We start from the raw sequence: 18,430 nt of genomic DNA on the forward strand, positions 1-18,430 counted from the left end.
ATCTATCCATATTAAGTAATGACGTCTTCGTTTCTTTACCGGGCTCAAGAGTAAGTAAACGTAACTGTGTGTTATGTAAGCAAATACATGGAACTGTCCTTGTATAAGAAAACAGGCAGAGACGAAAAACGTGAAGTGCGGCGGTGCGTCATCTGCTGAGTCCATTATTTTCAGTCACCACAATCAAACACAGACGCTGAGCTCAAAATAAATTCTGTTTTATCAGTTTGTTCACGGGTCCGCCTAGTTACACTAAAAGCAGTCAGCAAGTCCAGTTACTGTGGTTACCTGCAGTACAATGCAGTAGAGTGCACATGAAGCAGAGTAAAATAAGCCAGATAATCTAACTAAACCGTGATTTTGTTTTAATTCTTCATTCAGCCAAATATTCGTTACTAAGAGTGGGAGTTGCGTTTTTAATAGCCAATCTGTCCACGTCATTTTCAGTGAGTACAGAAGGTGGATTGACCTTTTTAAAAGTTGCTTGTCTCTCTTACTTGTTCCTGTCTCTATTTCTCATTACAGTAGCTGATTATGTTGGAAGATTATGCAGTAAGCCTTCTAAAATGCAACACATATCAGATTAGTCAATGGCGTTAAACTCCAAAAGTACCACTGCCTGTACATAAAAGATGGACACGGCAAGAGGGGACGTACAAGGAATGAATCTGAACACAAAAAACTTGAACAAACCTTTATAGAACTTTATGTTCTTCAAGGATCTACAATCAACAGATTGATTGGTGACAGGTGAGGGTGTCAGAATTAGGCGTACAAGGAGCATCCAACGAGGGTTTAGTCTTTCCATGCAATGATGGGTTGTGGCTCACCACTTTGTGCAGAATTCTACCAGAGAATCACTGATCAGCTCAACTTTGATCTTTCAACATCTACAGTGTATAATATAGTGAAATGATTCAAAGAGTCTGAGGAGTTCTCAGTGCATAAAGACCAAGGCTGGGAACCACTGTTGGATGCTCGAGACCTCCCAATCCGACAAAGATCTTTGACGTGTCAAAAATGAAAAACACTATCCAGGCTGTTATCAGCGAGAGGTGCAAACGTTAGCATCTGTGATAGTATGGTGATGCATCAGTGTCCATGGCATGAACATATATGGGAAGGTACCACTGATGTAAAGGCAAATATTTGAGTTTTGGACAGACATATGCTGCCATCAGTGTGATGTCTTATTTCATGGGTAGTTGGTGGATCTTCAAGACAGTGCCAGACCTCACTCTGCATGACTTCCAACAGGGTCGCTTCATAGACACAGAGTGTGTGCTGGGCTTGCCTGACTGCAGTCCAGATCTGTCTGTTATTGAAAAGGAGAATCAGACAACAACACCAACAGACTGTTGAGTAGCTGAAATCTTGTATTCGTCAGGAATGGACATGGATTTCTCTGAAAAACCTAAACATTTAGTATTCTCAGATTCCAAAAGATTCAAAAGTGGATTCAAAAGGGTTGTCGAACACAATAGTCATGTTTCCATCCAAAAGTGATTTGAATCACTGGGAAATGCACATTAAAAGAAATTCGAATCATGTGTATTTCAATCAAAAGTACAGACTTTGGTGAAACTATGAAACTAAAGTTTTCTAACTCGTGCGAGTTTTCCGCAGGTTGGCATGACAACCAGCCTGTAAACGTTTTACAGGCTTCCTGACCTGGAGTGTATCACCATGGAGACAGGACTTGACCCTTTATTAAGAGTCGGGCAAGTATTGGAGCTGTCAGCCCAGTTAGGGTAACACTGACCCTAACGCCACAACTTCTTCCTCTGTCCACACAAACCTTCCATTGTCCGCCACGTTTGTTGTCTTGTGAGTGACCCGCAAACACTGGAAGCAGTTGGGGTGAAAGTGCGCTACGTCAGACTTCATGCGAACACAGCTGTTTCAGCCAAAACCCGGCGCTAGCGAGCGTATTGTCATTTGTGCGAATCAGGGGATTTTAATTCGAATTATGGCGTTTCCATCATAATTTTCCGATGCGATACTTCTCGATGCGCATCTAAACAGGCTGATGGAAACACACCTAATGGTAAACACATTTGTACTGCAGCTCTTTTTTTAATGCGTTGCTGACATTATATTCTAGATTTGTTTCTTGTCCTCAAAAAAAGTGATGAGCAAAAATTCTGAAGAAATAAATGCGAGAAAAAACAGCTTCCTTTTAAACAACAGCGTCCTTGTTCGCTGGAAAGTCCACATTACTCACTGTCAGCAGATTTCTTTAGGATTAGATGGTAATTAGAAAGAAGATCAAAGAGAACCATACACAGATTTGTGATTCATCCAGATTTTTTTAAAACCAGATGAAGGGTGTGAACTGTGAAGTGAAAGAAGATCTCTTTGTATTGCTGTCCCACTACTTTCTGCCACAGATGGTATTTTCTTTTCATTCAGGTCAAATTACCCTGAAGTCTATTGAGACTGTCAGTGCTACCATCAGTATAAGGATAGTTTTTCTATACAAATCAAGAGCTCTAGTACAAATTAAACATAATTAACCATCATTGTTAATAATCATTGTTCAATTGCTTATTGTTGGAATTATTGGCAATAATCCCACTGTTGGCATGGATGGACACAAATAGGGCTCTATGAATTATGAAATTTGTGTGAATGAACGCTTTAGAGATTAATATTTGTATGAGTACAAATGTCGGCCACTTTCAGAGAGGCCACTTAGTGAATATCAATTCAATGTTTACCACGCTGTTAATGATGACACAAACACATCAGGTTTTTTTAGAGCTTGTGTCAAAGCCAAGACTTTCACAGTACTTTGTTCAGCCAGGGGACTGCAGAAGGAGATGAAAGACAGTCAAGACTTTCATCTCAGAAAAGAAAGCCAAACACAACTCCTTTATACAATATGCAGATAGGCCTGGTGTTTTTCCACGTTTTGCTAGATGTTCTCAGTGAATCATCAATAAGATCCTTCCAAACTCATACATTTACACAATCAGAGGGGAACGAAATCAAAGCATCACTGAAGTCTCTGTGGATCTCAGAGTTCAAAGTATGCGTTTCCACACAGAGAATAGCAAAATGGTGACAACACTAAGTGTTAAAATGGTGTTACATCGTCACAAACTTTCGCACCCTAGACCAAGTTCATGTGTTATCTGTGTTATATGTATTTAATACACAGAAAATGCAGCTGTTAAGGCTTTTTGTAAAGTCAAAAGACTTCCTGTGAAAATAAAAAAAAAAACATCAGCAGTATTTTTCCACAATATATAGGAAAACAAAAACTTCTCATGCACCAAATCATCAGATTACTGCCACCACAATAATAACAGGGCTAACCACACAGAAACTTACAACCAAGACCGCTTTTGCCTTCTAGTTTGTCATACATAGCAACAACAGACAGCTTACAGTGTATCAATATTTCACGACTGCATTACTTCAGGTCTGGTGGCAAAAGCAGGGGAAGCCAAAGCAAGCACCCCATAGGAAAATGGGTTCAGAACACGGCCAATGGTTAAACTGACCTCCAGTAGAAGACAGAAAATCCATTTTCTCTGAAACATGCAAATAAAATACGTAGTTGTCAAATTTTCTGAGAAGAGCTGTAACTGGAATCCTGTTTAGCAGCATAACCGTAACATATAGGGAGTACTTTGCCATCTTTAGTTGATCCAAAAATGGGCCAGTGGTATTTGCTCCTTGTCACATATTTTCTGCTGCTTGACATCAGGGAATATCTGAAAATTAGTGCCCTAAATTTAATGAATCTTACTAACCTATCCAATGAAGGCAAATAGTGCTAGCCAGTGCGAAGCAGAGGCAAGTAGGTCATGCCTTAACCTTCCTAGAAATAAATAAAAATTGATCTGCAGCACACAATGCGAATATGATGCATATAATAAAGGACATTTAAGTTAATACAATCAATGATAACTGGAAAAAAATAGGTATACTCATTTTGCTCACAAATACCCAGGACTACACCACTTGTCAAGGGGTCTGTACCCCAAAGCAAGTGTAACATTGTTGTTTTTATCAGTGTGCTCTTGCCTTCACTCCACCCATCTCCCTACTCTCCTTCTCCTATCACTTTTATCCAAAGCAACTTACACTCATATCCTAAATAGGAGGTAGTGCCTTCCATGCAAAGGGGTAGGGTTTCAAACCCAGGTCACCCACATGAAAGGAAGCAATCTTACCACTACACCTTCACTAAGTTGGCAAAGAAATGACCTGTTACAAACGTGGATCAACAGATACAGGGGATTTCAGGGCAACACAGTTGCTGCAGCCAGTGTGAATGCATAAGCTAACAGGCATATAAATATTACTTCCATATTACTCTGCCATCATTGAGGAAACAGATCATACTGACAGCGATAAATTCATGTGCTGATTAGATGTGTTCTTTGTATTCCAAAGGTACTTATCTCTGGTACAAATGCTCATTAGGCATAGCCAGGGGGTTTACCTACCAGGGCAGGTTAGGTGTGCATAAGTTTGTATGATGATGCACACAGATGAGAGGTAAACCACCACTGTAACCTTAAACAGCCATGGTTAAACCTAGAGATGCTCTAAAATAACTTTGTCAACATTTCAGGGGCCTGTACATGTTTTTTTAGTTTTCTTTGGTTGGTTTGTTTGTGTTTTTACTGAAGACGGATCCCTGCTGCAGCTCAAAATAAGGTTGATCAGAGTAATGGAATTGTACCAAAGCAATGGCTTTAATTACATAAAAATGCTTCAAAGGGCTAAAGGGAACTGATGAATCGCTGGTGAGTTTGCCACAAAAAATATCCCCTTATGATTATATTCTTAAAAGAAACTACATTTCAAACACTGCTTTTTGCATAGAAAGTCAATTCCACAAAAATTGCATTTAATAGTGTATTAGGTCTTGGTGCTTAAGTCTTATGTGACTTTATTATATGTCTGAGCTTCCACGGATACAGCATGTTCTTGTCCTCCCACATATACAGGCCATCCGTAAAGCATAAGGTAAATTAACGAGTGCCCCCTCATCCCAGCTCAGAAACACAAGTCCTCCCACAGAGTCTGCCATCAATATAGACACCCACATATCATCATTATGAGAGGAAACCTGCCTTAGTATCTTCCCTCCTGGCGTTTTCTTAGCAGGGAGGATGCACATGTGAGCAGATTTTTCTAAATACACGCCCAAACAGAATCACACATTTACTGCACAGTCAGATGGCATTCTGTGAGTCTGATGAAGTGCATGCTGACACATGTGCTCATCCTGCACTCTCACATGTCTCCCCTAATGATCAAAAAGTAGGTCAAGGACAACTTTCTACAAGGGTGACCCTACAGGGTCTACAAGGGTGAAGTAAAGTGAGAGAGGTGCAAATGAACAGCCAGAAATATGATAGTTGGGAGGATGCCATTGCATTGCACCAGATTACTCTGTAAACAATAGAGCAAGCCGTGTTCACTCCATCTATCCTCTAATAATACTCATCCCGAGAGGACTGACGTGAAGGAGAGTGGAGATGGGTGGAGTGGAGGTAAGAGCACAGCTATTCAGCTTGCCTGCACCGAAGTTCTCATGTCGCTGCAGCTGCATCAGTAGCCTCTGCCGCAGTGATGGGACGTGGGGAGAGAGGAGCAGGAAGGTGAAGTGATGGTAAGTGAGTGGAGTAAGGGAGAGGTGCTGATGATGTCTGTAAATACCCACGCTTTACCAAAATACACTTAATCAGCAGTTTTTTATGCACTAACTCTAATCAGGTCTGCAGAGCTCAGGTCCTCTTTTTATGGAGGCCTCTTGTCTATTGTTTCATTAGAAGTGTTTGCTGAGCCGTGTGATCTAGGACAGGGCATGAGAGAGGCGATTAATAACTCCGAGTATGAAGTAGCTCTTCAGGGCCAACTTCAAAAACTGTGCCACTTATTTAACAAGGAGGGGAGGAGGCAGTAGCCCGTAGCAGCAACAAATAAGGACGGTGACGTCCATGTGTTTGAATGGAAGGTTCTAAAGCTGGGTTTTATTTTGGATCACCCTAGACTAAAAACCTCCACTTTTTATTTTAACTTCAACACACATTGTCACTGCTACTTTTTTCTTTGTCTTCTTTCTATTTGGATGATTATCATATTCCTATGCTTTGCGAGAAGCCCATTGTTGTCTTGTTGTGGGTTTGTCTGAAAAGAAGAAAGCCAGGACTGCCACATTTGTGTTTGAGGCAGCATTTTCTATGGGACATACACATACTACGCCACTTAAAACTAATTTATGAATCATTTAAAAATAAAAAACGCACCTAACTCAAGGGATGAACCAAAGTTGTGTCAACACATAACAGACAACTTAGCAAAGCACCAAATTTAAATCGTATCTTTAGACTCTTTCTTACAAACAACCTGTCAAATTAAAATAGATAAATGAAAAAAAAACCATAATTTCATCCTATTTTCTGTAGCTGCATAATAACTAATAGTTCCTAAAGTGATTCCTAGAGCTATTAGCTAAAAACTTGGCACATCTCAGCATGGTGTGCAGTGTGTCCTTAAAGTGATGTCCTTAAGAAATGGGGAAAATACCTGACACAGGACCTGAGAGACGCATCTGGACCTTCAGCTGATCCATGGAAGGGTGGCTGTCAAGAAGCCATTCTTAAGGAAGGGAAACAGGGAGAAAAGGCTGAGCTATGCCAAATGACACAAGAAGTGGACTGAAAATCAGTGGCAACAGGTCTTATGGAGGGATGAATCCTCCCCAGAGCCCGGACCTCAACATTATTGAAGCAGTGTGGGATCATCTGACAGAGAACGGGACAAAAGGCAGCCGACATCCAAAGAAGAGCTTTGGGATGTCCTTCAAGAAGCCTGGAGAACTATTCCTGAAGACTACTTAAAGAAATGATAGAAAGATTGTCTCGGGCTGTGTTGGAGAATAAAGGAGCTCAGACCAGATACTGACATTCGAGCTTAATAGAATTTAACAAACTCTGTTTTTACCTTGTATACTGTATTTCCACATCTGTTTCCCATTTTCCTGGCAATATAAAAAGAAACTGGTGGGTGGCTCAAGACTTTTGCACAACGCTGTATCTATGGGCCTGTATGTACAGTCAGCAGTGACGTGAGATATCTGCCTAATGCAAGTCCTATTGAAAGAAAAACTTCTGTATTGCAAGTGTATTCAGATAAGATTAAGCAGGCTTTTTGTCCTACTTCCATTCTCTATGCGTTGCAGCTACTGCTGAGGGTAATCTTGCTGACCATGTTGAAAATCATTAGACCAAACTGTAATAACGCAACATTCGCATGTACTTCCCTCTTTTAGATCCCACAGTTCCTGTGCCTCCTCCCCTTGCATTTAACCTATCACGAAACCTTCATAAGATGTGCCTCATAATTTAAACTTTCAAACACAAGTCAACTCACCTTTGGAGAAGACAGTAGTCCTGGGCATGACATCCAAGTCCAGGGATGGACTGAAGGGAAAGGCCCACAGCTGTGACATCTTGCTGAGGAGCATCAGGAGTGGTAACATAACCAGGAGGGACTGAAACGATCTCTGGTCTCCCATCTGATCTGCCTCACTGGTACTCACAAAAAATAAAGTGTGTATCTTCAGGCCAAGCAGCAAGTAGATGTTCACTCTTTGATTATCCTCCAGCTGGGAACACAGTCTGTGGAAAGAAAGAAAGAAAGAAAGAAAGAAAGAAAGAAAGAAAGAAAGAAAGAAAGAAAGAAAGAAAGAAAGAAAGAAAGAAAGAAAGAAAGAAAGAAAGAAAGAAAGAAAGAAAGAAAGAAAGAAAGAAAGAAAGAAAGAAAGAAAGAAAGAAAGAAAGAAAGAAAGAAAGAAAGAAAGAAAAAAAAAAAATACAGAGTATAATTAAAACGGATATCATCCAGCATACCAAATCGGTTGCTGTTGTATGGAGGTGGAACTGGAGTTCAGTCATTTAAGAACAGAATTAACATTTGCCAAACAAATACTCCACTGCCTGAGGGTACATACTGGTTATATTCAAGCTCCCAGATTCTTTTGATAAGAAAAAGTATTATCAGCAACTCAAAATACCAAGCGTATAGATGCAGTGCATTAAAAAGTGTATATTTCTCTTGAAAAGTAGAAAAATTGAAGTAGAAAATATAGCTTGAAATAGTAGTTAAGTTGAGTGATTTTACTGACAGGTACAGACATATAGCCAACATGCAGACACTAATTATGCCCTAAGATTTAAAAAAACACATCAACAATGAACTCCAGTGAAGAGATGTCACGCACAAACTTTTTATACCAAAGTGACGGCATGAACAGAAAATTACCCGCTGACATGCTTCGTCGCTCTCTGATTACAAACAATTAACCACAGAGAACGACTGAGGTGAGTTACATAGAAGACCGTTTATATGAACTTTGGAGTTAAATAACGCACCCCTGTGGTGTGATATTGCAACATAAAACTTCACATCTTAATTAGTTGTGTGCACAGTGGAGCAGCATGATGGATAATCTAGAGATTAGGCCCTGAGCCATCAGCACTATCTCCGCCTGGCTGCCTTTTCTCTGGCTCTGTCACTGATCAAAGGGTCAACACTCTGAATCTTGCTCCGCCGCACAGTGACACTGGTGAATTTCCTGCTCGGTCCCTACCACTTCTGCTGCAAATCTCTCACAGCACGAAGCAGAATGAGCTGGGTGACCTCTTCGTTAGCAGCTTTGTTACTAAGACCTGAAACTAATTGGCGAAATGACAAGTGAGCGTTGATGTAATGAAAGAGTTCAGGTGCAGGGATACCCTTATTATGGGTTTAGCCAAGCCTACAGAGTGGTGACAAATTAAAGGAAAACCCAAAATGAAGTGCCGATGTGGGATTTGGGCAGCTTCTCTACACCTTGGCCTTGATTCTGCAAGTTTTTGGAACTCTACTGAGGGTCATAACTTGGTGTATTAACGATGGTAAAATTCAGACATGCAGGTCAAAAACCTCCCATTCAATTTGGGTTTGGTGTACTGACTGTGAAGGTGATTCACACCATTTTAACACTCATTAAACCATTCATTGACACTTTGTGCCCTGTTGGTGGGGGCACTGTCATCCTGAAATTTCACTCCCACCCAGGCAGAAATACTTCGGTGTGAAATAAAGGTGATCACTCAGAATCACTTGTATCAACTGGTAATGAACTATGAACTAAATAGAACCAAAATATGTCAGTAAAGTGGTACAACAAGCCAAGCCCTCACAGTAGGGGATCTGATGCTTAATTTGTCACCCATCTGCTTCCACTCAATGTGAAAGAGGTTCAATTGAGCTTAGGGTGACAACTCATACAGATGGAGAAAAGAACTGTCAGGAAACTTTGATATAAAGGCATTTTATTAATCTACATCCACAGATCAATACATTTGAATGGTGGAACCAGAAATGTGTTCATGAACACAAAAGAAAACAAGTCTATTTTTGTTGATTGTTTGGCATTTGAGTTTCAGTTTAAATGATGCTGCTTAATATTTCTGAATAATTGTGGTACATTTTCTGGCATCGCTTTGCTGGTGATGCTCTTGAACTGCTTCTACACTTTTGATAAAATGTACCTCCATGACAGAGAAGTACAGTGTACAATCTTACAGTCATCCTAATAATTATTGTCCCCCTGGAACTGCAAATCTTAGTGCCTTCACCGTGGTCTGTTTGCAGAACCTTTGACAGCAAGGACAGGCTCTAGTTTCAACCACTCCCTGATTGCTTTGCGTTCAAGCTTCTTACATTTTCATGGCCCCAACAACAGATTACAGTTAGCTCTGAAGGTTTTTCGGTTAGTTTTAGATGAAGCCTTACTGCTGGCCAGTTTAAAACGCTCAATTTTTTGTCTCTCTTTGTGCTCATTAAGACCTTCTCCTCAAATCTTGTTTTCTTTCACTGGGAAACACATTTCACTCTAAAATGTCACGATTTACGTTCTGTTTCATGTCTTGTCTCGTCATTTCCTGTTTTATTTTGAATCGTCTGATTTCAAAATGTCTGATTTGTCTGATTTGTCTGATTGTCTTCCCTGATTCCCAAGTGTTTCCTCCTATTCCCCTTGGCTCCTCGCGTGTTCAAATAGTCAGTGTTTCCCTTGTCTTGTGCCAGTATGTTGTCTCTTTCCATGAGCCTCATGACTAGCCTCTTGATCCGTAGTTTTCATAGATTTCGCAGCCATAGATTCCTCGAGCCTGCAGTGAGCCATCCTAATGCAGAGTTATCTTGTTTGTAATTTATTCCTAGCCATAGTTTATTTATCACAGTAAGTTTCACAGCCTTGTTTAGTTCCTCCGTTTTTTGAGTGTTTTCTGTTGTAACCTTTCATAGTCATCCCCGTTTGCGGCGCTTTTGCGTTCGTTTAAGGTTAATGTTCATAGTTCCTCCGCTAGTGGAGCCATTTTGTGTTTTGGTTCTTGAAAGACCTTTGTGCCGCCGTTAAAGGTGGGCTTCAAGTTAATTGTTTAAGTTTCATAGCGCCTCTGTTTTTTAAGAGGGTCTTTTGTTTAAATCCACCTCAATAGGAGAACGTGAGTTTATTTGGTCATCATTCATAGCTTTTCTGTTTCTCTCCTGAGTTTGAGAGATTTGTTTTGATCATTTTTCATAGCAGCAATCTCCCCAGCCATAATTACTGAGGAGAGCGCTTTAGGATTTTCACAGCCTGATCTTTTGCTCTGTGAGGAGATCCTGCCTTGCCTTGCTGTGCTTTGTTTATTTAATAAACATCCTTTGCATCTGAACCGACTCTGCATCTGTGTCCTGAGGCCGTGACATAAAATCACAGCAATATTCTTATTTCAGACTGTACTTCTCCCAAATACAGGTCCATGGGGCATTTGCTCATGCCAACCAAAACATACTATGATAATTAATATAGAAAAATACCTCTAGTGGTTATTAGAGCATCTACATGTGAACTCTAAAAAAAGTCTTCTTGTAAAAAGAATGTATTTTAATCCTAACCATGATCATTTTGTCTCCACAGCTGAGCAAGTTTGATTAGATTTGAATAACATCACACCGTAACCATGTGATGTTATTTCCTAAACCCAACCAGACAAACTTTTGTTATAGTTTATTGTGTTTACATGAAACCAAGGCAACCAGCAAAACAGCATCCATGAGGGTATAAGGTCACACTGTAAAAACAAAGTATTCTAGCCCAAACCATGCTTATCTTTAAACCCTAACCTAATAGTTTTTGTATCTAACACTAAACAAGTAATGATATTGTCTACTAACCAAGAAGTAACAAGTGTTGTAGGGTAGTTGTGTTATTACCAGAACATGAATTAGAATTAATAACAAAACAAACAAAGCTAAAAACCCATTATCGTGTGTTATTCAATCATCTTGAACAGGTGTATTATTCAAAGTGTTGTGCCACCTGACACTTTGAGGGGCGGTACCTTACAGGATGATGTCATGGGTTGTGTTTAAGGGTACGAACCAATTACCAATACCATCGTTTTGGTTGGAGAACATGTTGTCTAGTTTAGTTATTCCTTTGGTATATTCAGTGCTTCCAGGGCAAGAGGCAGCAAAGCCGCTCCTGCAACATCACGGTACCTTCGTAATGTTTTGTAAGGTGTTCTTTTCCCAAAGGGCTGAGTTGCATTTCCTAAAAAAAAAAAAACGACTGATGCACTACATTCCCAGAGAGGCTCTCTTTAGCTTTAACATCCCAGAAAAACAGTAGCTTTGACGAGTTGTACAAGTTTTTGCAAACATTAGGCTTTCCTTTCCATGCCTTTTTGTATTAGTGTTCTCCAACTTGATCTTTATTCATAGAGGCCTATTTAATTTGATTTGGTACGCAGAGCATGTTTTTTTCCACAATCCACACAACTTATTTAATCGTGTTAATCTTTCAAGTCACAAAACAAAGCAATAAATCAGAGAAATTAGAAATTATTGTTTCATAGTATTTACATTCTAAAGCACAAGTAAACATGACCACACACCAGCAAAACCCTGTGGAAGCTGCTGCGTCAATTTAAGTTTACATTCAGCAGATGGAGTGTGTATGATTGTCTGTGTGACAGTAATTTAAACTAAGCACTATGTTTTCATAGTTCTCACACCTGCATGTTGACATTGGCTGGTGTCTACACATCCTCCACCCCAAGACTGCAGCTAAAAAACAGGTCATTTAGACGCATAAGACATAACCGAGAGGGATTATTTAGTTATAAATCTATTTTCATCAGTATCACTGTTCATTTTGAGAAAGATTGCGCTGAATATGCCTCATATACAGTTTTACATGATGGTGGAACTTCTTAACAATGTTATAAATTGTAAAAACAGGGATTTCAAGATCTTTGAAGACTGTGTTGTTGCCTTTAGTCATTATTATTAGGGTCTGTTTTTTGTTTTTCTTGTTTCTTTAGTCAATCTGGACTTTGTTTTGGGGTTTGTGGGTTTCAGATGTTCAGTATTCTAGTTTTTGTCTTATGGTTACCATGTTTTTTGGAATTGCTTGAGTTTCGTTTTATTTTTACTTGTATCTCATGCACTCTTTTGAGGCCACTTTGCTTTCTGCCTTCTTTAACACCTGGTGCCTGCTGTCTATCATCACCTGTTATTCATTTTTCATTACCTCCCTCAGTATTCCACCTGGTTTCCATTCTTCTTTCCAAGATATCCTGAACCTGTGCTGTGCCACCTCTGCTTGTTTTTTTTATTTATACTTTTAGATTTTAACACTGCAATGTTTCAGTTTGTTCCCCCTTCAGTGAGTTTATTAAAGTTTCTTTGTTTTACATCTCTAAAAAAACCTTCTAACTGTCTACACGAGGGTCCTCCACCACTACAGAGTGTAGGATTCTGCTTTTTTTAATAACCTTTCTCCTAATCCCAGAAAAACTCTCTTCTCTTCAGTGTTGAACAATGACACATAATTAGCTTTTTTGTCATAATTTTATTAATTTGGGCTCACATTAGCATCTGCATAAATATAAACATTTATTTTAATCTCACTTGTTTTAGATTCTATTGGAGGATGTAATTATCAAGAGTGACCATAACTGTTTACTTTTTTTCAATATAATTTCCTTATATTGAAGTTTTTCTGTTCTTGTATAATTATGTAGCCCCAAGCAGATCTGAAGGATGGACATCTGAGGTCTGACAAACTCCCTTTTTTCTAACACCTTACTCCAAATCTCTTTGTATTTTCTAAACTCTTGGTCCTCACACCCAACCAGCACTGCCAACATTTCCTATCAGCCTTCACATAGCTCCCTCTAGAGCCAAGACAACTTTCTAATATATGCATTCAGCTCCCCAGGATCTGTAAACAAAGTTTGACTCTGTTACATAATTAAAGTTTGTTTCAGAACAGTTTCCTTTAAACATAACACATGCAGAGAAAGCAAGAGCGCAACATGACTCTTGTTTGATGACAGTTCTAAAGTTGTGAGCAACTCCAGAAAAAAATGGTCTGAAAAAAATTGGCAAAATAGTGGGCGGCAGATGAATGATGGTGGGGAGCCTCTTCTCGTGGTTTTGTCATCTGCTCCTCTCATGCAACACACAACAAACAGCAGTTTCCCAACACAACTGCACGAGTGCTGCGTGTGCTGTAGGCAGTGGTGTTGACAACACTGTTCTGCCACTCTTATGAAAGCATGACAACTCCAGAGGGGAAAGGAAAGGTAAACACATCTGCCCTGGCAGTGGCACGAACAAAACCACATGCATAATGTGAGACAAAGAATCGAACAAAACACTTTTTACTCAATTTTTCCTGACTATTGATCCACACAGCCAACAAATCTTCTGGGACATTTTGACCTCATTTCAGTAATGGTGTCTTTTTATGTTCATCAGACATTCTGAAATACATTCACTGCAGAATTTATGAAAGATTTGCAAAGACTGGTTAAACTATTTTCCAATAAGCACATCTGACTTGCAAATCAGCTGACATTTCCGCAGATAGATCAATAAGAAAGGTGAGCTTTCCTTGCATTCCTTCTCACCTAATGCCACTTAAAATGCCAAACACGCTGGCACGTGATGATTGTTGTGTTTCAATGGGTTACGTGCAACATGCTTGAATATGTCTGTACTTTTTAAATCCCATATTGGCGTAGAGCTGAAGCACAAACATGATTACTTTCACAATGAGAGTGTGGGTTCACCCGGTGGGCTACCTTCACTATAACGTGATTATGAATAGAAATAATATGCCTCAGTTAATGTTGAAAATATGGACAAGCTATGGAAGAGCTGTTTTCTGCAAGGGTCATGCACACATGCACACAACGGCTTCTCAGGGCTCATTTGGCTAAATAGAGTTAAAAAAAGCTTTTTCTCTGCCTGCTGTTTGCACTACTTTTTACATTATGCTTAAAAAGAGATATTTTCAATACTTGGCTATAAAGCACTTCTCAGAACCATTCATAGTTCAAAGCTGCAAGCATTTTGTTGAAATAACACTCATTATGATTTGCACACCAGATAAATAATCAAAGAGGGTTGATTTACGGCTCGTTACGGTACTAATGTTCACTCTGGTACTATAGTCGTTTTAATGAATAAAAAGATGATGAATTCCCGACCTTACGTGATCTAATTTACTTACACCTCTTAACACCTTCTTCGTTAAGAGCACAACACAATCTAATATGTTTATTTTTTCTTCTCATAAAACGATTTTTCTATAGACCCATTGAAAACCCTGTGGTCCTCTTTACACATATCTCGTGTGTTCATTTGAATAAGAGAGATGCTGTGCTTCACACATTGGCAGTAGAGCTTTATTAATGTTTAGCAAATTAATGACTTGTTCTGACTTTAGTGTGTTTATTTTTTGGGTTTGCCACGTTCTGGATTTTAGAATAATTCGTTAATTCTTACATTTTTAAATGACATTTTACATTTTTAAATGATTGCTCATTAGAACCATTTATCAAAATGATATTAACATTTTTTCAATTACTACACATGTATCACTAAGTTTCTCTGATGCCTGTCTGTACAGTTTATTGATAAACCCATTAACGAGTTATCAACAGCAGTAATGGAATAAAAAATTACATTTAATCATAAGAATTCTTTGCATTCAGAAGAGTTTTTCTTCAACTTTACACTTCCACTCCACCATACTTTGCAGAGAAATATAACAAATTTACCTTAAACATAGAGGCAAAATCATTCAAGTAATCAAGATCACATGCCACACAGATGATCAAATCATAAAGTATGCCGATACTGTGAAAATAATTGCATAAATGAGTGAAAATGAGCTCCAATCTTACAGTAAATCTGAAATTCTGTTATAGATTATACATGTTAATGCGTGTGCTATGCATACCTTTACAACTATAAATGCATTTAGTTAAGAAAATGAAGTCATTGTTGTTTGTCTTTGATGACAGTTTAGCCTACTTACAGTATAATATGAATTTATTCAATATCTAATTGCAGGGACATATCTGTGTGGGATTTAGAGTATCTGAGTGCTTCTCCTACCAAAGATAACAGGAAGCTACAGACTTATTAATTGGTTATAAACTATAGCCTAATTATTATTTGTACTGTTTTTTTTAATCAGTTTTCACTCAGTGACTTCCGGACAGCCAACACACACACGGCAACATGACTCATATTAATGTTTGTGTCTAAGTTTCATTAATTTGGCTTACTAACTGAATAGCGAAGTCTTCTTTGTAATCAGTCCGCGTGCGCTTTAAACGTGAGGACATCTACCTCATGTGCACCTGTCCGACCCGAGCTGCAGCACTGAGAGGGGAAAACAGCACCGCACACAGTTCAGTCACCTTCACCTGAGCTTATATTTATGCCTAAAGAGCAGAAAAAGTGGGAGAACCTGACGACGAGGCTCAAAGACGCGGCGTGGCGGGTTACATGAGAAGCACATACGCAGACTCACCTGCTTTTGTGTCTTTGTTGCTTTCTTCCAAAATTATCTGCCGTCCTCTCCGCGACGAAACCCTGAACTGCTCTGCTGCTGCTGCAGTTACCCAATGCTCAAACACCAAGTCCCCCACCCCCTCCCTCTGAAACACACATACTCTTCCACTTTTGCACACACACGGTTTTACAGCTCGTTTTCCAATATTTTCTCCATACATTGTTGTGCTGCTTTTCATACATTTACGTTGTGATTTGCACTTATTTCATCATTTCCATGATGGTATAACCTATTATAACCATAACCTTTACACACAATACAGTATAAAAGTCTTAATATCTTTTTTTATTGCCAGGGAAACAGGAAATATGTGCAGCAATTAATTGAAACGTGCAAACATAACTGGAAGCCCAGTATTTAAGTAAAATAATGTTTGTATGATAATAAGTTTGAAAATCAGTATTTGGTATTTAACACCTTTATTCTTCAACACAGTCTGAACCCTCTGAGACAAGCTTTCTGTCATTTCTTTAAGCAGTCTTCAGGAATAGTTCTCCAGGCTTCTTGAAGGACATCCCAAAGCTCTTCTTTGGATGTCGGCTGCCTTTTGTTCCGTTCTCTGTCAGATGATCCCACACTGCTTCAATAATGTTGAGGTCCGGGCTCTGGGGAGGATTCATCCCTCCATAAGACCTGTTGCCACAGATTTTCAGTCCACTTCTTGTGTCATTTGGCATAGCTCAGCCTTTTCTCCCTGTTTCCCTTCCTTAAGAATGGCTTCTTGACAGCCACCCTTCCATGGAGCCCATTTCTGATGAGGCTTGGGCCAACAGTAGATGGATCAGCTGAAGGTCCAGATGCATCTCTCAGGTCCTGTGTCAGGTCTTTGCTGGGTTTCTGGAGGATATTTAATGACACACTGCACACCATGCTGAGACATAACAAGCTTTCAGTGAGTACATCTATGGGAATCACCTGGTTGGTACAAGAATACTATTTTATCTTTCAAATGATCTTATCGTTGTCATTCTTAAGATGCTGCTAAAGAAATGGGAGCTTCTGTGTCTTTGTGACAGGCTGCTAGTTCCAAAGTTCCAAAAGATACTAAATAGGTTATTTGCTAAGTTGTCTGTTATGTGACGTAACACTGGATCATACCTTGAGTTAGTTGGGGTTTTTTGTGCTTGAATGATTCACAGGTCAGTGTTCAGTGTCATAACAAACACGCGCAAAACAAAAAAACTTAACATGCTACGAAAACAGTCACGGTACAAGGAAGGAAATGAGTGAAAAGGCAGCCAGTGTCCGGAGAAAAACTGTGAGTGAAAGCCTCGAGAATTACTGCTCAAGACCACTTTAAAAGATTACAAGAAAATCTGTCTGCTTGTCTGGTGGCTCAAGACTTCTGCACAGTGCTCTGTGTCCCTGTGATATATTGGGGCTGATAAGGATATTTCCCAGGAATAAGATCATCTTTTGGATCTTCTGCCTGGACACCTGTCACACACAATCTCTTTAAGGCTTTGGGTGGAACAGATGTTTAAAACTAGCCTACTATATATATATTGAATACGGTATTAAATCACCAAAAAATACAATTATCTTCTTCATTTCAATGCTTGTTCATATCTTTTTATCAGTAACAATGACTCTTTTTTTGCCTCGACACATCACTGTTTCTCATGTTAAACCCAGTTTCTGAATGACAAGCTTAAGTGATGTCTGATCATTTAGTGACCCCTGCTGGAAAAACCAAATGAAAAACTCAAAAACTGCAGGTTTTCTGTCTCACAGTCTCTGCTTAGTGCCAGTGGAGAAGATTTCAGATCATGTCTCCTGTAGTTTGAATGAGTTTATCTGATACATTTGTCATTAATAACCTTTGAAAATGTTCTCCTTTCTTGCTTTTAATTCCTTAATCCAACATATCACACTTTCCTTTGCACAAGAAATCCTACTTGAGATTATATGTTATCCATGCAAAACATTCTGAGACCCTTAGATACCTTTTAACACTTCTCTCCCTCCTTCTTTCTTTCTTTCTCACGTCAGACAATCCAATGTTTTTTCGTTTTGGATACCTCAAATTTTTCTTGGAACCTCCTTAGGACAGACACAAATACTTTGAAGTTGATTTAGGGTGCAAAAAGAACATTTAAATTCGTCAGAAAAGTCTTATGAATTAGTGTTTTATTCCTACATATCTGTACATCCCTTTACATACATTGTATATCAGATCAGATACAGTATTTATCTATTCATTCTTTTGTACAGCCTATTTATTGTGTTCAGGGATAAATTGGCTTTAAAAATGGGGCTGGAGACTGCCCCAGCAGCCACCATACAATAGGCTGGTTACACCCTGGACATGTTGCCAGTCCATCACAAGAATACCATGTTATTATTTAAAGTATCTGTTACTTTCATAAATTAATGGGTTTTATTTGTATATGGTGGTCAATCTCTACAGCATGTCAATATGAGACAAGAAGAATGGATAGATTTGCCTGTTTATTGGAGAAAACCACAGCTTTTAAAAAACGGATTAATTCA

General features: G+C 39.1%; 1 protein-coding gene across 2 annotated transcripts in view; it reads right to left on the minus strand.

Annotated features, from left to right (window-relative positions):
- sema4gb (sema domain, immunoglobulin domain (Ig), transmembrane domain (TM) and short cytoplasmic domain, (semaphorin) 4Gb) overlaps positions 1-15,982 on the minus strand; it is a 44,379-nt gene extending 28,397 nt beyond the window's left edge. Inside the window, exons 1-3 of one of the 2 annotated variants that reach the window (XM_072373233.1) lie at positions 15,896-15,982; positions 15,648-15,744; positions 7,399-7,646 (exon numbers count right to left, since the gene is read on the minus strand). In XM_072373233.1, coding sequence (XP_072229334.1) covers positions 7,399-7,543 — 145 coding nt within the window. In that variant the 5' untranslated portion in view covers positions 7,544-7,646; positions 15,648-15,744; positions 15,896-15,982. The remainder of the gene's footprint in view (positions 1-7,398; positions 7,647-15,647; positions 15,745-15,895) is intronic. The other variant, XM_072373232.1, reaches the window with a different exon arrangement.
- Positions 15,983-18,430: the final 2,448 nt, after the last annotated feature.

The sequence above is a fragment of the Leuresthes tenuis genome, unplaced genomic scaffold, assembly GCF_036924035.1.
Source record: "Leuresthes tenuis unplaced genomic scaffold, fLeuTen1.0.hap1 SCAF_20, whole genome shotgun sequence".
Lineage (NCBI taxonomy): Eukaryota > Metazoa > Chordata > Actinopteri > Atheriniformes > Atherinopsidae > Leuresthes > Leuresthes tenuis.